This window comes from Lissotriton vulgaris, chromosome 1_1 (assembly GCF_964263255.1).
Source record: "Lissotriton vulgaris chromosome 1_1, aLisVul1.2, whole genome shotgun sequence".
Taxonomy (NCBI): Eukaryota; Metazoa; Chordata; class Amphibia; order Caudata; family Salamandridae; genus Lissotriton; species Lissotriton vulgaris.
Genome location: NC_141685.1, coordinates 1,514,763,852 through 1,514,782,363, shown reverse-complemented (window position 1 = coordinate 1,514,782,363; position 18,512 = coordinate 1,514,763,852). Strand labels below are relative to the sequence as shown.

At 52.1% G+C, this 18,512-nt stretch overlaps 1 protein-coding gene across 2 annotated transcripts in view; it reads right to left on the bottom strand.

Annotated features, from left to right (window-relative positions):
* Positions 1-18,512, bottom strand: part of TUBGCP6 (tubulin gamma complex component 6) — a 747,379-nt gene that overhangs the window by 93,271 nt on the left and 635,596 nt on the right. For both annotated transcript variants that reach the window (XM_086967433.1, XM_086967436.1), the window contains exon 24: positions 17,057-17,270. In XM_086967433.1, the coding sequence (XP_086823559.1) occupies positions 17,057-17,270 (214 nt within the window). The remainder of the gene's footprint in view (positions 1-17,056; positions 17,271-18,512) is intronic.

Genomic DNA, 18,512 nt, shown 5'->3' with positions numbered 1-18,512 from the left:
GCAAACTTTTATTGAGACAGAAAATATCCCAATGAGCAGGATAGTGGGCCTACAGTCCTCATTGATACAATTGGTTTGTCCAGTTTCACTGTACTACAGGGCCCTTTTTACAGAAAAGGGCATCTTATTTGGAGGAAAGTCCTCTCATACCAAAGGTCAAAACAGAGATGTCATGGTGGTTAGATCACATAGAGTCAGATTCGAGCTGCTGAGACAGAGAAGCCTATTGCAGAAGTACTTCGACAGGAGACTGGTGGTCGCATGAGGAACGGTCCATGGACATGAACTGCTTAGAACTCCAAGCAGATTTGTTTGCAATCAGGAGTTAGGCTAGGTACAAAGTTGGATATTCAATTCAATTCTACTGAGGATGGACAATGTATCAGTAGTGTGTGTCAAAAAACAGGGGGGGGGGGAGATTGCCAGGGACTTCAACCTGCAGCAAGAGATGTGGGAAATGGCCATTCGGGCCAATTCAACACATTTATGGAGTGGAATTGCCGGTTTCGGAAGGATTACACCAACTGACTCCTCAACCCACATATTTTTTGACAGTTGTTCCTCAGATGAGGTGTACCGGTCAGGGATCTGTTTGCACCCAAATTGAATGCACAAGTGCCAATATTCTACAGCTCTAGGTCTGACCCAGCAGTGACGCAAGTGCATACCTTCCTTCAGGATTGGAGAGAAGATCTCAACTCTGCCTCTCCCAGCTTCACGATGAAAGCGAGAGTAGCGAATGCCATCAGGCGAAGATTATTCTGGTCACTCCTTTCTGGAGAGCGCAACTGTGGTTCCCACTGATTCTGAAACTGGCTTGCCACTTGCCAGTGCAGATTAAGTCGCACCCCCAGATACTGCGGGGGTCCATGGGAGAATTCCACCCTGTGATCATGGACAACCTCCTTTGCCTGTAGGCGTGGTGCATTTCAGGCAGCATTGGGGTTTGCAAGGCATTTCACAGGAGGCTTCCCTTTTCATCCATTGCATTGGGCACTCACAAGTGATTACCACTGCTCTTGGTCTACATGGTGTAGTTCGAGAGACACGTGGATCCTGTGGGGCAGACATTGTCCTGGTAGTGAATTTCCTAGACTAGGTGGCAATGACAGCCAAAGCATACTCTACCATCAATTCCTTCAGATCCGTGATCTTGTGGGGGCACAACTCAATAGCAATGCAACACTCTCTTATCTCATCCTCTCATCTGTAGACTGTTGAGAGGCAACAGGTTATCGCTTCTCCATACTCCTTTGGGATGTCAACCTGGTGTTGCGACTACTTGGCAACTGGCCTGGCAATTCTGATATTTCACGTAAACAACTGCTGGCTAAACTAATTATGTTATGGTGTTTGGTCTTATGCAAAAGAGTTTCCGATGTGAGGGCCTTGGACCTCAGGGCGATCCTTAACCCCAGACTGCATTGCATTACTTTTACCATTGCCAGGTGTACAAAATCTAACACACGCACAGTGCACTACCCTGCTTTTTCAGACAACCCTAAACTCTGCATGGTTGGGTTATTGAGGGAATTCAAGGAAATGTCCAGATCTCTCAGACTGAGGGGACGTGGTCAATCAACTTCTCGGTTATTTCACATGAGCTCACAAGGCAGTATCCTCCTCTACCCTAGCTAGATGGGTGGAATGGGTGATGCAAGAAACAGGGATCTGCACTTCCTTATTTGGGGCCCATTCAACCAAAATTGAAATGTCCTCCAAGGCCATGCTCCTGGGTGCCAGACTGGAAAATATCCTTGGGATAGCTTATTGGCCATCGGATTGCACTTACAGAAATGTTTACTTCAAACTGATTTCAGAAATGGCTATGTTAGTAGTGAGTAAGCTTAAACCAGCATATGAGACTACTAATACAGAATGAACAATTTCAATTCTATTACAGACATGGATGAGAGGAATATCCTGCCCCCAAAAAGGTATTTTTCCTCCCTCCCTTGATGAAAGGTTGTGATATGTGAGAAATCACTTTAACTACAACTGTACTGACTGCAGCTTGCATTATGGTAAATTTCTAGAATTGAAGTATGTTTTAAGAGAAAATGTAAACATGTTGTTTCAATTATAATGTTCAACTGTAGTCTGCATTCCAGGTGTTGGTACATATCTAGGGTCAGACACCTTCTGATACTTTGCTTTCTTTACAGCTGCTGAGGACAACTTCACAAGGATTGATTACATGGGTACCAGTCATCGCTGCATCCTCCGCCAAATAAAAAGGAAGAAAAAAATAACAAGAGCATTTATATGCTCAATAGAAATGTGATTGGACATTATAGGTCATGGGTTTTCATGTAGTTTAGTTTCCCATGCCTACTGGATGTACGAGTTACTTACCTTCGGTAACGATGTATCTGGTAGAGAAGTTGTCTAGCCGCAGATTCCTTAACTCAGAATATCCCCAGGCGTGAGACTGGATCTGGACATTTTTTGCATTAGCAACTCTGCACACCGGGGGACAGCGCCACACAACCCCACCTTGATGTCGTCCTCATACATGACATCAGCGGGGTTATATAAGTCCCTCCCGGCGCGCTGACGTCAGTTTTCTTTGGAGAAACCTTTCCACAGCACAACGCAGAGCCGTCAACTAAAAACTGTGAAAGTATGGGAACAGTGTGCAATGAATGAAAATTCTGTGAATAAAGAAGTGGGATGGTGTAAGACACCATCCTAAAGACAGAATAGACACTGCCTACACATATAAGTGGAGAAAAAGCCCTGCAAGCTAAGCGGAGGCCCCTTCCCAAGTGCAACAAGGGAAGAACATCACAATAGACAGAAATAGACCAATAGTGCCCTATGGAACTGTGCCGTCCAGTAAGAACGGAACACAGAAAGAACAGCAGCCCACAGTAGGGAAGAAAGTGAAGACTGGGCTTTCCCCTCTAAAAACAGAGGTAAGAAACACAGCACAAGCCACCCTCAAATAGGATGACCACGAGGAGACCAGACCCCGAGGCAGTAGAGCAGACTGAAGGGAAAGGAACTGGACAGTAAAACGAACATTCCCTTGAATGAAAGGTACCATATAACAGAAAAGAAGCCCCTCAGCAGAGGTTAACTGTATATGAAAGTACCCAGGGGATTGCAACAACCTGAACCCCCTGAAGATAAAACCCTACAGCAACTGAAGAGGGCAGTGGAGAACACCACCAAAAAAGGTCCTCGCAGAACGGGGAGGCTGGGTGGGCGTTAAGGAATCTGCGGCTAGACAACATCTCTACCAGATACATCGTTACCGAAGGTAAGTAACTCGTACATCTGATAGAGACATCTAGCCACAGATTCCTTAACTTAAAATAGATACCATAGCCATACCCCAAAAGGAAGGCGGGTCTGCGACAGGACAACAGAAAGCGCCAGGCGTGTGATTCGGCAACAGAGTGACGGATAAAGGGGAACAAATTGTGGCAGAACAGACCAACAGCAACCCCAGCAGCTCGAAGAGCAGAAGTCACAGGATAGAAGATATCCGACAACATGCCAGAATGGCACCACACCGTAACGGTATAAAAAATTACAGGTAGAACGGTATGATCCCCAGAAGAAAGAGAAAGAGAGGATCATTCTCCACTAAATGGCGCACGAAAAGTGCATTAACCCAAGCTTGGAATGAACTGGAAGAGATGCAATCAGCGCCTAACAGACCAGTCATAAAAGGAGGCCGAAAGTACCGGTGGCAAAAGCCCAAAGGCAAGTCAGAGCCTGAGCAATGCATTGGAGATAACCAGCCGCAAAAGAAGCACGCCAAGCGCACACCCCGCCCCAAAAGGGTAAACAGGGGCAATAGCATCAACCCCTAACCCGCAGAAGCAGGTAGGATATGCAGTCGGCAAACAGTAATAGAGGCCAAAAGTGGCTTACACAGGAACAGAAGAGCGCACAACCAGGCAGCACGAAGTCAGAAGGAGGAACAACCACCATATAGACTTGTCGACAGTAATTAATGACCACTTCCATCAGAAAAACTGTCCCACAGGTATAGGACTAACAAGAGTAGGCCATTCTGAAGGGAGAGGCCAAAAACTAATGGTGGAAAGAGACTTAAAATCCAAGACCAACTCTCCAAAAGACACGGATAGTGTCGACACCAAAAAGGGAGCAAATGACCATTGGAAAACACTCTAGGAAGTGGAAGCAAGGGGGGCCTATGGCAACTCGCAACCACCTATAAAGGGCTCCCCCACACATGGAGATATTGGTCCAAAGTTCGCAACCATGACAAGAGGTGGCAGCGTAGGAAGAGGAACCCAAGGCAACTGGCATATAGACATAACGCATATGCTAGATCATACCTAGCACATTGAAGAGCAGGTAGGAGCCGTTTACGAAGAGGAGACCATGAAATCTCCAAAAGAGATGGATAACCATGGTGAAAGCAGATGGCACCAAGGAAAAACATAGAATACCGACATTCAGTAGGTGCATGGAGCCCACATCATCTCCAGGCCCCGGGAGATAAGCATGGCTATATAATAGCATACAAGTACCCCACATGGAGTATGTATACCCCAGACAACGGGGGCACCTCTTAGGGAAAAATCCAGGTCAAAAAGAATGCAGCAACAAACCTAACCCATGAAAAGACTTCCGGGCCGTAATAACGTTACCAAGCTGAATTACCGTCTGAAAGCCACAAGCAGAGGACACAGCAACCTATGAAACACGGCCACAGAAGGCCAACAGGCAACCGAAAACAAAATGCATCCAAGAGATGCTAATAAAAGGGTAACACCCTTGACCACAGAAAAAGAAGACTTAAGGCTCACTGCTAATGTTAGGCAGTGAGCCTCTTGATGCGCTCTGTGTTATGTCAAACACAGAGCGCATGTAACGGATGCGAAAATGAAAAAAGTACCACAGAACACAGGCCTAAAAGGACCTAAGTGGGATGACGAAAGCCCGCCAGCAGCCGGTGAACCGCAGACTCTGCGTGAGCATCATAGAGCAAAACCCCATCAAAGAGTAAATCAACCAGGCGTTCCCGGATATTTTCAAGGAAGACACTGTCTCGCAAGCAAGCGTGACGCCTTAAGGCAACAGAAGTTGCCATGGCTCGGCCCAAAAATTTGCATTATCTAAGGCTGAACGGATTGTGAATTTGGTCATATCGCGGCCATCCCAAATGGAGTGAAGAAGATCAGCGCGAGCACCTTCGGAGGTGGCAGTAAGCAAAAAATATGCAGAGTCCCACAGGGCAGAAGTAGCCCGAGCCAAAACACAGACAGCATTTAAAGACCGAAAGGCCGCACTAGTGGACGCAAAGACATTCCTACCTCAGGATTCGAGCCACATGGACTCCCGAGAGGGAGGAAGCGTTAAAGGGGGCAGAGAAGGAAAGGCAGTCTGTAACACAAATCCCTGCGCATCAGGGTGCACAAAAAGACAGACCGGATCATGTGGAGCTGGGCGGTGGCGGTGCAAAACTGAGCGCACCACCGGATCACTTGAAGAAGGGCGAACCCAGGTGCTCACGAGGGCATCATAGAGGGATGCCTCAAAAGGCAAAAGTGGCTCCACATTGCCGGACCCACGGTGGAGGACCTCCAGCAAAGGGTCCACCGACAAGGGGGTAGAGGCAGGTTGCATAGTCAGGATGCGGGTGGCCGAAGAGACAACTCCCAAAAGAACAAGTTACTTACCTTCGGTAACGATATATCTGTAAGAAACATTAGTTAGTATTAGATTCCTTACCTTAGAATATCCCCAGGCGTCAGACTGGATCCGGAAATTTTTGCGTAGCAATACCCCTGCGCGTCGTTAGGCGTCGTCTCCGGCTCCACGTTCGTCGTCGGCGTCGTCTGCGCCGGGATGACGTCGGAGTACTTAGACGCCGCCTATGTGTGCTGACGTCAGTTCTTAGCCACAGCTTTTCCGCGCCAGATACGCAGAGCCATGGTAGAACCAACACTGGTGCCAAGAAACTAGGGCCCTGAAAGGGGAAGAACCTTAACCCTAGGTATCAGTTCGCAGAACGGGGAGGATGGGTGGGGCGGTAAGGAATCTAATACTAACTAATGTTTCTTACAGATATATCGTTACCGAAGGTAAGTAACTTGTTCATCTGAAAGAAACACGTTAGTATTAGATTCCTTACCATAGAATAGATACCCCAGCAATACCAACCCCGGTGGTGGGTCTGCGAACCAATACTCACACCAGGAAGTCCTGGAGGACGGAACGGCCAAAGAAGCCATCCCTCCGGACTTGACTGTCCAGGCAGTAGTGCCTCGCAAAGGTGTGCAGCGAGGCCCACGTTGCCGCCTGGCAAATGTCCTGCAGGGGGACTCCCCGACCCAGGGCAGTAGTAGCCGCCGTGGCCCGAGTGAAATGGGCCCTCAGCCCAACTGGAGGCTCCTTTCTAGCCTTGATGCATAAGACAACCCACCGAGAGATGGTCCGCTTATGCACCGCCCGTCCCTTCTTCGCACCCACGTAGCCAACAAAGAGTTGGTCGTCCACCCGGAACTGGCGTGTGCGATCCACATAGAATGAAAGCGCACGTTTTGGGTCCAGACGATGGAGCCGCTCTTCATCCTTTGAGGGATGAGGAGGCGGGAAGAAGGAGGGTAAGGTGATGGACTGCCCGATGTGGAAAGCAGAGACCACCTTGGGCTGGAAAGATGGTTTTGCACGCAACACCACTTTGTCCGGATGCACAGACAGGAAGGGAGGTTTGCAAGATAGAGCCTGGAGCTCACTCACCCTTCTGGCAGAGGTGATGGCCACCAGGAAAGCCGTCTTTAAGGTGAGAAGACGGAGAGGACAAGAGTGAAGTGGCTCAAAGGGAGCGCACATCAGGAAAGTAAGAACGAGGTTCAAGTCCCACTGAGGCATCACAAAAGGGACAGGTGGAAACATGTGTGTGATGCCCTTCAGAAAACGATTCACTATAGGGGACTTGAACAAAGAAGGTTGATCAGGTAGTCTTAGGAAGGCTGAAAGGGCAGAAATGTAGCCCTTGAGAGTGCCCAGAGCAGAGCCCTGCTGGGCAAGAGAAAAAAGGAAGAGAAGAACTTCAGAAAGAGGGGCAGAAAGGGGATCCACAGCCTTTGCTGTGCACCAAGCCACAAATTTGTTCCACCGGCAGGCGTATACCGACTTAGTGGAGGGACGCCTGGCTGCCAAAATAACATCACAAACTTCAGGAGGCAAGTCAAATGGCCTCAACTGCCGCCGCTCAATCTCCAAGCATGGAGGTGAAGACTGCAAATGTTCGGGTGGAGGACCGTCCCCTGCTGCTGCAACAGAAGGTCCTCCTGAAGAGGCAGACAGATCGGGGGACCGACTGACATGTTGAGAAGCTCGGGATACCAGTACCTTCGAGCCCAGTCCGGAGCCACAAGGATTACCTGGGCCCGATCGCGCCTGATCTTCTTCAGCACTCTGGGCAGAAGTGGTATAGGCGGAAAGGCGTATAACAGACCGCAACTCCATTCGCGACGAAATACGTCGCCGAGCAAGTGCCGCCTTGGAAATTCCAACGCGCAGAACTGATGACATTGCGCTTTCTCTTCGGTGGCGAATAGATCTAACCAAGGCTCTCCCCAGCGCAGAAAGATGCCTTGCGCCACGTCCGAGTTCAGACGCCATTCATGATCCAGCGAGCACCGTCGGCTGAGTTCGTCCGCCCTGGCGTTCAGAGAACCTGCCAGGTGTTGAACCACCAGGGTCACGCCCTGATGTTCCAGCCACTGCCAGAGCCGCAGAGCCTCTTGACAGAGGGTCCAGGACCCCACACCGCCCTGTTTGTTGCAGTACCACATGGCGGTGGTGTTGTCCGTGAACACCTGCACTACACTCCCCCGAACAGAGGGGAGGAATGCTTTCAGTGCTAGACGAATCGCCCTCAGCTCCAGAAGGTTGATATGGAGCTGGGACTCCGCCGGAGACCAGAGGCCTCTGATCTCCGCCTCTCCCAAGTGGCCTCCCCAGCCCTGGAGGGACGCGTCAGTCACAACCACGTACTCCGGTTGGGGAAGGGAGAGGGATCTGCCGTTGACCCAATCGCAGTCCGTGAGCCACCACTGCAACTGTCTCGCAGTGCCCTCCGAGATCAGGACATGGTCGGACAGGTTGCCCTGATGCTGGGCCCACTGAAACTTCAGGTTCCACTGCAGAGCCTGCATCCGCCACCGGGCGTGATGCACCAGAAGGATGCAGGAAGCCGTCAGCCCCAGGAGCCGCAGCGTGAACCTGACCGAAACCCGGGATAGCGGCTGGGAGATGGGAATCAAAGCCTGAATATCCCAGACTCGCTGATCAGGAGGATAAACCCGAAACTGCACCGAGTCCAGAACAGCTCCGATGAAGAGGAGCTTCTGAGAGGGGCACAGGTGTGACTTCGGCACATTGATGGAAAACCCCAACAGGTGCAGGAGATCCGCCGTAATCTACAGGTGGCTGACGACTGTCTGGGGCGAGTCCGCCTTCAACAACCAGTCGTCGAGGTAGGGGAAGACTGAAATCCCCAACCTGCGCAGATGAGCTGCGACCACCACCATCACTTTCGTGAACACCCGTGGGGCGCTTGTGAGGCCAAAGGGGAGCACAGTGAACTGAAAATGCTCGAGGCCTACCGTGAACCGCAGGTAACGTCGGTGGGCCTGCAGGACGGGGATGTGAAAGTAGGCATCCTGCAAGTCCAACTCCACCATCCAGTCTTGCGGGTCTAGGGCAGTCAAGACTTGAGCTACAGTCAACATCTTGAACTTCTCCTTCCGGAGGAAGCCGTTGACGCTCCGTAGGTCCAAGATAGGGCGTAGGTCCCCTTTGCCCTTCTTGGGGACCAGAAAGTAGTGGGAGTAGCAACCACACCCTACATCTGGCCCAGGAACGCGCTAGATGGCCCCCTTGGCCAATAGGGCCGTAACTTCCTTTGGCAGAAGTTGCAAGTGGCCCCCCGTACTGCGGTGGCATGGCTGGAGGGGTCGACTCGAAGGGGAGGGAGTAACCCCTTCGGATGATTTGCAGCACCCACCTGTCCGATGTGACTGTGCGCCAGTGGAAGAGGTGATGGCGGATCCTGCCCCCCACTGGCATCACATGGGCCTGAAAACTCGGAGGGTTTTGAGGCGGAAGGAGCGGGTGCGGACTGGCCTCGCCTGGGACCCCGACCGCCTCCCCGGCGGTTCCCACGGCTGCCACCGCGCTGGACATTCTGCTGCGGTGTGTGGCTGACGGTCCGTGTGGGGGCGCCCCTTCCTTGGCCACGAAAGGAGCGAAAGGCATCCATTTGCTGGCGCGGTGCCGAGAGCCCCAAGGACTTGGCCGTAGCCCTGGAGTCCTTAAAGCGCTCAAGCGCGAGGTCTGCCTGGTCGCCAAACAGGCGACGGCCATCAAACGGAATGTCCAGAAGCGCGGCCTGGACATCGGCCGAAAAATTGGCGCACCGTAGCCAGGCGTGGCATCTGACCGCCACTGTTGTGGCCATCGCTCTGCCTAGCGTATCGGTGGTATCCAGTCCGCACCGGATAGAGTACCGTGCCGCATCTCGACCCTCCGCTAGGGCTTGGGTGAGTTTAGCCCTGACCTCCTCAGAGCATTGTGGCAGCACGTCCGCAACCGTGTCCCACAGGGTGTGGGTGTAGCGGCCCAAGAGGCATGCGGTGTTGACTGACCGCAGTCCCAGACTAAGGGACGAGAACACCTTCTTGCCAAACTGTTCGAACCTCTTGGATTCCCTGTCGGGAGGTGCCGACGGGAATGCGGTCTGGGAGTTAGATGCCTGGATAACCAGGCTCTCAGGGGTTGGATGGGTCGACAGGAAACTTGGGTCACCCGGAGCCGGGCGGTAGCGTCTGGCCACGTTCCTGTCCACAGGCTGTCCTGAGGCGGGCTTGGACCAGGTGCCCAGCAGAACGTCACATAAGGCCTCATTGAACGGCAGCAGAGGCTCGACCGAGCTTGACTGCGGTTTGAGGACCTCGGTGAGGAGATTAGACCTCACGGCCGCTGAGGGGAGCGTAAGGTTTAAGGCCTTAGCCGCCCGCATCAGAACGACGCTATAGGCTGCCCCCTCCTCCGTAGCCACGGTGGAGGGGAGACAAAACCAGTGTCTGGAGAAAGGTCCAGGCCGCTGGCTTCCCCAAGCTCCTCTGTCCAGTCCGTTTGGCCATGACATTCCTTTGTCAGAGGGTCCTCAGACCCCTCCCAGTCCTCTTCATCACCCAATGGCCTGGTAGCCAGGATCAACAATTGGGGCCCGTTCATTAAAGTAGAATGTACCCAAAGCCGTCTCGTACGGCGCCCAACGGGGCCGTGTCGACGGCTGAACGGGATTGACAGAAGAACTGGGGCCGGCGTCGACCGAAGTCGGCGCCAGTGGTGACACCCTTGGGGACGGCGCCGGTGAGGTCATGAGGTCGACCGGCGTCGACCCGGACCCGGATCCGGAGCCGGATCCGGCCGGGGCCTGCGGCGCCGGGACCGAAGTCGCCGGCGGCGCCGAGGCCGAAGCCGTCTGTGGCGTCGGTGCCGGAGCACTCGACCCGCTAGGCCCCAGAGCCTGACCCACTGAGCCCGAAGGCGCCGTGGGGTCCGGTGGAGAAGAGAGCGCCCTCATGGCCATGAGGTACCGCTCGATCTCCTCCGGCATCGCACCCTGTTCAGGGACCCGAAGGTATGGGGCAGGATGCGGCGCTAGCGACTGCGGAGCCGCATGGGCGGTGCCACCCAAAACCCCGGCCGCGTCGGGCGAGCGTCGGGGGCGGTCGGAGGAGCGATGACGCCGCTCCGACCTCTCATGCCTCTTACCTGAGGAGGAACCAGAAGACCGATGCCGACCTCCGGAGCTGCGAGGGCTCCGTCCCCGCGACCGATCCCTCGACCTCCCATGGGACCGGGACCTCGAACGGCGCGGGGCCGACTGCCGGAGCTCGAGGCGCTTGCGGGACCGCTCCTGCCTAGCCTTCGACGTCAGAGCTCGACAGTCGGAGCAGGAACGGTCGTCGTGGTCGAGGCCTATGTACTGCAGACACCGGCGATGGGGGTCGGTACTCGACATCAGTCGACTACACCTCGAGCAGGGCTTGAACCCGGGCATCCCTACCGGCACCTGAAGAGTCGAGCGACTCGAAGAAGATCAAAAATGATCAAAAAAGTTTTTTGTCAAAAAGTGACTAAGGGGTAGAGCTTCTCCGGATCTGCGCTAGCTGGCGCGGAAAAAAGAAGAACTGACGTCAGCGCGCATAGGCGGCGTCTAAGTACTCCGACGACGTCATCCCGGCGCAGACGACGCCGACGACGGACGCGGAGCCGGGGACGACGCCTAACGACGCGCAGGGGTATTGCTACGCAAAAATCTCCGGATCCAGTCTGACGCCTGGGGATATTCTAAGGTAAGGAATCTAATACTAACTTGTTTCTTTCAGATAAGCTGCACCAGCCTCAGTAGCCCTCCGTGGAGGGGAAAACAGCTCATCAGTGGGGGAGGGATGTAGACTCACCCTCCCAATGTCCCACTGAAGGGATTCCCATGGAAGAATGAGGATCCTGACGGGGCTCCTGGGGAGGCGAACAGCCTGCGGATCTGGGTGCTCCTGCCTGAGGGGGCTCCACAAATTCCAAGGGGGGCACTGGAAGCACTACGCCAGGCGGGAGGGCACGCCGAACCCTCTCCAGAGGCCTCTATAGAAGAATCCAGAACTCGGCGTCGACACAACATCGAAACAACACATGTCGGCGCCGATTGTGCCTTGTCAGACGCCGACTTAGCAGCCTCCGGCTTCGAGTATAACTATAACAAGTTCCCCCTCTGAAGAGGAAGAGGTCGCCGAGGCCGGAGAGGCAATCTTCTGGCGCTGCTCCGGCGCCGGCTCCGCCTCATCCAGAGCAGGCTCCGATTCTGGAGAAAGGAGCAGAGGCGGAGCTGAGGAGGCGACCTCAGCTCCAGACAGGCGGCCGCCTGCCCGGAAGGCTGGTGTATGTGATTAAGTCAGGGCTATGAGCACAGGCAACCACCTGCGGCACCACAGGGAGTCTCGCTGGGCTATGCAGTGTGGCAGAGGCGCCGTGGGACAAAGAGGGGGACCCGAGAGGGCCGTGCCCCAACGAACACATGTGGATCGTAGAGGGGGGACCAGCCAGGCCGCGCCCTAACGACACCACATCTCCGACGTTCCTGGGAGGCAAGGGCTCAATAGGCACCGGGGGCGTACTGCCGGCGAGTCCGTCAGAGTCCCCACAGGAGGCGGAGGTTCCAGAGGACGCCCCAGGAACGGGAGAGGACTCAAGGGAGGCCTGCAAGGCCGGAGTATAGGCTTCGATTTGGGCCCGAGTCGCCCGCACACCTGGAAAGGGCGGATAGAGGGGGGACGACCATCGGAAGCCCCTGACAACAGAAGAAGGTGAGTTCGATGACCTTGGAGACAAGAGCCTCAACTTTCCGGCCCGGACCCCAGAGGGCGATCGAAGGCGGAACCGGACAGTAGAGGGACCTGCAGTCGACGACGAGGCCGCAAGACAACTCCGACCGGGACAGCCGTGCTGAGAGAAGCTTCATACGGCGCTCCCGCTGAGACTTCAGTTTGAGACGTTGGCAGGCTTCACAGTCCATGGAGTCATAGTGCTCGCCCAGACATCACATACAAATAAGATGAGGATCTATCGCGGACATCTGCCGCGAACAAAAATTACAAGATTTGAAGCCCGAAGGCATCGCACACTGTGAGGCCTGAATGCAGGCCAGAGGAGCTCATTCCGGATCCACGCTGCATGCGGAAAAGAAGGAAACTGATATCAGAACCCCGGGAGGACGACATCAGGGCGGGGTCGTGTGGTGCAATCCCACGGCGCACAGAGGTGCTGCTACAAAAAATTTCCAGATCCATTCTCACGCCTGGGAATATTCTAAGTTAAGGAATTTGCGGCTAGATGTCTCTATCAGATATTATAGTTCAAGTTTATTGGCTACGGTGGGTGACAGTAAAGAAAGTTAAAGCATAATCTTCACTTCTGTGTCCTTAATAGAATTTGAACAATCCTTTACGTTTGCTAGGGCATTTTTCAATCTACCTACAAGTGTTAGCGGTGTCCAAGCAATTATGTCAAGTGGCCGCCAGACATTTTAATCCATTTTAATGCTGGGTGAGACAGAACAGCCTCTGCCCGCACAGCATCTTCACAAGCAAAATACCTCTCTATGCCCCCCCCATCCGCCCCACTCTCCATTCAAACTCAAATAACAGTATTGAGGAGTCATTAGAGATGTAGACCTCAGCTCTAACTCTCCAGATGTGAGCAAGAATAAAAAAATGGTATGCAGGCTTACTGCTATGCACACAACAACACTGGTCACTTCCCTGCCTGCCACACCACGATTTAGAGAAGGAGTTGAATAAACAGAATTAGAGGCTACCATTGGAGGGTGGTAGAGGCCAATGGGGAGGAGGTGCGGTGTAGTGCTGGTGGTGTTGCTTTCTTCCCCCTCTCTCTCCAAAAAAGAAACAACAAGCATTTACAATGCAATGGTTTCGCCTTTGGAAAAATTTGAGCTATTGGCATTGTAAATGACAAAATTTGTATTTATGTGTTGGTTTTGAAAACAGATAAATACATGGCATTGTCATTTACATTGCCATTAGATTAATCTCTGGAGTCACTCTGCAGTCCCTAGCACTCCCTAGCCACTCTGCACTCCCTAGCCACTCTGCACTCCCTAGCCACTCTGCACTCCCTAGCCACTCTGCACTCCCTAGCCACTCTGCACTCCCTAGCCGCTCTGCACTCCCTTGCGCCCTGCACTCCCTTGCGCCCTGCACTCCTTTGCGCCCTGCACTCCCTTGCACTCTGCACTCCCTTGCACTCTGGTCCTGAAAAGAACGGGAGGAATCCACCCTTGAGGCTTCTTATGGAGACAGGGTCTGTCCTGGGGTCCACCATGTGGTACCATCCAAGACCAGTGCCGTAAGCATGGATGTCTCTAATAGAGGCGCTGCCCAGTGGCACTCTAGGATCTGAGGCGCAATAGAGAAAGGGGCACGGGTGACCCTCGGGTCAAACCACTGAAATAGAATGTCAGCTCACTCGTTCAGAATCACCACCATAATATGAAATCCTTCCTCAGAGAGTCCTTCTCTTCCCACTACCCCATCACCCTCAATCCAGCACACGTCCACTGCCTGAGGGAAATTCGAGTAACCATGTTTTTTGTCGCTTAGATTCACACACTTAGCATGGCAATGTAAACATCTGGATTAGGAGGCATGTTGAAATCTTTACCTGCCCCAAGATCTCAATGGGAGTCGGAGACTTTTAAAGGAGAACGGGGAAATCGTGAGCTCGGATTACTTGAAGGGGCGGGTATGGTCACGGGTTGTAGACAGAGCGCTACGAATTCCAAAGACGAATGCCTTAAACCAAAATGGCCCGATTCACAAAGCCTTTGCTGTGATTGTACTCTTGGAGAACTCCGGCTTACTCCTGACATTCAGGAGTAAGTCAGGAGTACAGTCACCCCAACTCACAGCAAAACCGTTATGAATCTTGGTCCCTCAGTGCAGGCAAAGAATAAATGCAGGCCCGTGCCTGTCCATCTTTCACTCCTCGGCCTGTCCTTAATAGTTTGCCATTTAAATGTACTCCCTGAACGCTAGATTACACCTCACATTAACGCAGGGTCGCAGAACCAGTCACCTCTCACAACCTCACCCCTATCAAATAGGTGAGTCGTGACACCTCTGTTTCAGGGTGTGACTGCAACCATCACGTAAGAGAATAAAACACTGTGCCAGATACCACTGGACTAGCCCCTTCAGGTAGTCTCAGCAAAGATGCCAGGGATTGAATGAGGACACACTCCGAACCACCCTCTGTTCTTTCAAGGTTGGCTGTTGTATGTTTTGCGATTTTTAGACGGCTCACATTGGTCATTTAAAGGGATTCTGAGCGCTGAGGGGTGACTCCCGGAGCACTGTGTGTTTCCTGCGGCGGAAGAGGCCCCGTGGGCAGATCTAGCATTTTTCCGTAGCCCACAGGTACGGGTGACTCAGTGGTTCAAGTGTTCCTATTTTCAGGGTTTCCCTGGGGTCCCATGGAAACCACTTGATATTTGCAACCCTGGCCAGACTGATCTGAGAGGCCTGGTAGGGCAGAGGGTCTGCAGAAGGGTCTGATAAAAGCGCCTAGAGGCGATCAGGTCAAAGCAAAGAGCGCGTTTCAAAATTGACATTCATGCTGGAAGTGCACTGTAAGGGCTCAATTGCCGATCCTGTGACTACTGAAGCCACCTGTTGCCGGTGATAAATGCTCTGCTGGTTAGTTACTCATAGTTACTACTTTCTTTTCCAGGCTCCAACCCACGAATCTCTGGGGGTTTGAGCTAGGGAGAAACAAGCTCCGCGTGGCCAAACACACGCCGGCACCCAGAGATTCTCAGCGCACTTCGCGGGTTTCTATTCTCACAGAGAAGGTACACAGAGCCAGCGGACTCGCTGCCACGGAAGAGACGCCGCGAACCCGTCTCGTAGTCTCAAAGCGGAGATGCAAAGAAAACCAGAGGGCCTCATTCTTACAGGTCCAATGGACCCCGGAAGCCAGTGTGCCTCACTCATGCAAGAGACGTACACAAAGGGAACAAGAGTCTCATTTTAACAGAGAAAGACTCACACTGGAAACGGAGCCTCGTTCTCACACAGCAGACACATGTGGGACTCCCGGGGGTCTCATTCTCACAGAGCCTCAAAACACACAGGATACCAGGAGGGTCACATTCTCTCACAGCCCGAACAAACAGGATACCAGGGGGTCACATTCTCATAGAGCCTGAACATACAGGATACCAGAGGGTCACATTCTCACAGAGAATTGGTGCGAATGTCGGGAGGCAAGTTCCCAACATATATGCGGCAGTCATTGTTCCCGGCGGGGCCGCGGATAACGCCTCCTGCCATGTTGTCCAGGGTTAACTAGAAAAACAACACGAGAGCCAATGTTGAGAAACAATTTTAACATAAAAAGGGGGGAACAATGGGGGTTTGAAAAAAGCAAAACCACCTGCTTGATTTCTTTAGCAATGTATCAAGATTTATTCTCTTGCAATTATTTTTGTTTTCTGTTCAATTATTAAGTGCAAGGAGAAGCCAACAATTTCATATATACAATAAATACAAAAGTACAAGAAGAGAAACATGAAAATTTCAGGCATTCAATCATACATGGCCGTCCAGTCATACACAAACATTCACACACAAAACAGCATGATCAATAAACAATAAAGAAACAAATGGATCCACGTATTGGTCAAAGGTAAATTGGAGAGAATCCCTTTGGATGATGCAGGATGAGAAAAACATCGCCGGAACGCCCACGAATCGCCTCGAACCATGACAGACAGATCTCACTTCCAATGGCTAGCCTCCATTTATGGAGCTAGCCAATGGAAGTGAGAGGCGTGACAAAGGCACCATACTCTCTTCACAAAAGTTTGCGCCTGCGCGAAACGCTGCTTGCGCAGCTGTTCGCCAGGCGAAACCTAAAAACCACCAGTGCCAGAAAATTGATGCATTGGGCAGGAACCACAGAGAAAAGATCCCATTTGCAACCCACCCCTACCTACAGTGCCATGCCATTCTAAGGATTGCTCTTCCTCAAAGAGATGGAGAGAGAGGAAGAAGATCTCATGAAAAAGTGTGCAAAGCAGGGAGAGAAGGGGAAAGCAATAGGGAAGTCACTGTGCAACAAACCCCTGCACAAAGCAGGCATCAATGATTGCCCCACAGTGAAAAGTCACAGAATCATAAAATCAACAATGTTTTCCATATTAAACTACAAAACAACTTACTGTACATCATACAATGCCACTACACAACAGCTGTACAACACTGATTAACTCCCATCTTGACTTCAGAAACATCCTATGTTTCGGTTCTTGTTAAATTAGATCAAGAGACTGCAATAAAACCAAAATGCTGCAGGTAGTTTTAGTTTCTTTGCAAAGAGAAAATACTTAGTGATGGGTGTAAGGATATGAGTCATTGAGCCCTAGAATTCCCCAAGTTATCTGCAGTAAGTGATTTGATCTATCACATTACCTTACCTTAAAAGTGCCTTGTCGAGGTATTCTGCATGTGCTCTGTGGATGTCATCTAGATTTACAACAGTAGACAAATTGTTTCGAAATTCACACCATGTCACATGCAAAATTTGATTTGCAAGGTAGCCCTGAATAACTTTGACAACATGTTGCATCTCGTGACGATAAAGCTGCAGCTGTCGGAATTGCAGGGAACTTGATGCCCGATTAACCAACGCTACAAGAAATCAACAAGAGAACTGCTGAACTGAAACTTGCATACATTGAGCTGAATTCTACAAGCACAATTACAAAAGGTGAGTAAAAACAAGAAGACAAACCTCTGAAGGAAGGAGCGAAATTACTAAACTGTCAATTCCTACTAGTAGGTTTTAGGAAAACTTTTTTTATGCACTGGCTCAGACAAATTTTATATTTATTACACAAACATTGACTATTGAGCTTTTACTCATAATTGCAAATGTGTATCTTAAACATTCTTGTCACTATTGTAGATTCTTAAAGAAGCAGAGGCCAAGGCAAGCGTGAACTGAGTTACAATATTATGGTAACACCAGAATAGACATTGCCTAAGGTCAATGTTTTAGTTCATTCAAATATTTCACCAAATGATAAGCAGGAGATCTTAAGAGGGAACATTGTTTCGAGATGAAGTATAGGTGTTAGACGGACCGGGAGGGTCGGCCGAGGATAAGGGGAGAGGTCTCCGGGGAGAGCCGTCTCCAGCGATCGTACAGACAAGTAACTTCCCCCCCCACAGACGGACACCACACAAGGGTAAAGTTCAACGAGACTTTATAGGCAATTCTTTAAGTACGATGGAATGGTACAAGGAGGTCTGGACTCAGGGGTCCCCTCGATTCTGGTCTCTGGTTTGGGAAAAGGGTAGCGGGACAGTCTTGTTACCAAAAAGGTGGAAATAGCTCTCAATCCTCGAGCTCGGCGTTCTAGATGATCGGGCCGCGGCGGAGCCAGCAGGTCCCGAGATGGACGAAGGAAACGACGGTCCGCGGCGGAGCCAGCAGGTCCCGATGAGATGATGGTTGCAAACGGTCCGCGGCCACGCCAGCAGGTCCCGACGACGATGAAGGATCGGAAAGTTACGAAGGTTGCGGCAGCGCCAGCAGGCAAGACGAAGGTGCACAAGGCAGAGCTACGGCAGCGCCAGTAGTCCGTCAAGGATGAGTTCTTCTTTGCGTCTCTCGACTCCAAGATACAACTGCCCTCCTGCTCTGGAGCTGCCCCAGTTATAGGGCTGATGTTCTTTGATGTCCGGACCCTCGCACCTGGAGGTCGGGAGGTCCGGGATGAGGGTGTCCCGACACCCAGCAGGGGGGTGGAGCCAGCGCCCGGGGAGGCGATGGCCGGGCGGCACTTGGCGGGGGAGAGCCATCGACACCTCTTTCTCCCATTGACTTGCCAAGTAGCCCGCTCACCTCCTGGGTGGATGGTGGTGCCG